This window comes from Camelina sativa, chromosome 17, assembly GCF_000633955.1.
Source record: "Camelina sativa cultivar DH55 chromosome 17, Cs, whole genome shotgun sequence".
Classification (NCBI taxonomy): domain Eukaryota; kingdom Viridiplantae; phylum Streptophyta; class Magnoliopsida; order Brassicales; family Brassicaceae; genus Camelina; species Camelina sativa.
Genome location: NC_025701.1, coordinates 28,117,580 through 28,118,267, shown reverse-complemented (window position 1 = coordinate 28,118,267; position 688 = coordinate 28,117,580). Strand labels below are relative to the sequence as shown.

The following is a 688-nucleotide window of genomic DNA, read 5'->3' as shown; positions in this document are numbered from 1 at the left end:
CCTGATAATCCCTTAATACTTTGGTTATCTCGATTTTCAGGTGGCATTAAATGCGTGAAGAACATAACGCTCCATAGTTCTTCCATACTATCAATCAACGCAGGCGAACATTGGTTAGGCATTGGAGCAGCAGATAACTCAATGTCTCTATTCCATCGTCCTTCCAACGCAGGAACCAAAGTCTCAGGCTGGCAACTTTATAGAGTACCACAAAGAACAGCGGCCGTGGTATGATCCTCTTATCACATTAGTTGAAAGATACTCTACTTTTTCTGGTCATGCCGTTTGATAATTCTTATGAGATACTGAAATGCCTGGAAAGCAGTATAGAAAAATAATTCTTATAAGACTACACAATTATGAATCATTGTGTTCTACAATTTGGACTGGTTTGTTTTTTTTTTTTTTGTGTATTTGTATTCACTGAGACTGAATCTCGGATTTTGTGATTCAGGTGAGATGTGTTGCGTCAGATCTCGAAAGGAAACGAATATGTAGCGGTGGCCGGAATGGAGTTCTCCGGCTGTGGGATGCGACCATCAACATCTGATTTGTCTTCCACAATTGTCTCTGTGTATGTGTTGTGTATGTTTGCTTATGCCCTCTGACAGTCTAAGAAAAATTTTGATTTTTTTTAATTCTATGTACTTTTTACATATGTTTTCTCAGTGATTTTTGTTTCGATCAA

General features: G+C 38.1%; 1 protein-coding gene across 1 annotated transcript in view; it reads left to right on the top strand.

Moving 5' to 3' along the window:
* The window catches only part of LOC104758202 (DENN domain and WD repeat-containing protein SCD1), a 12,360-nt gene extending 11,672 nt beyond the window's left edge, over positions 1 to 688 (top strand). Inside the window, exon 31 of the mRNA XM_010481030.2 lies at positions 455 to 688. Coding sequence (XP_010479332.1) covers positions 455 to 550 — 96 coding nt within the window. The 3' untranslated portion in view covers positions 551 to 688. The remainder of the gene's footprint in view (positions 1 to 454) is intronic.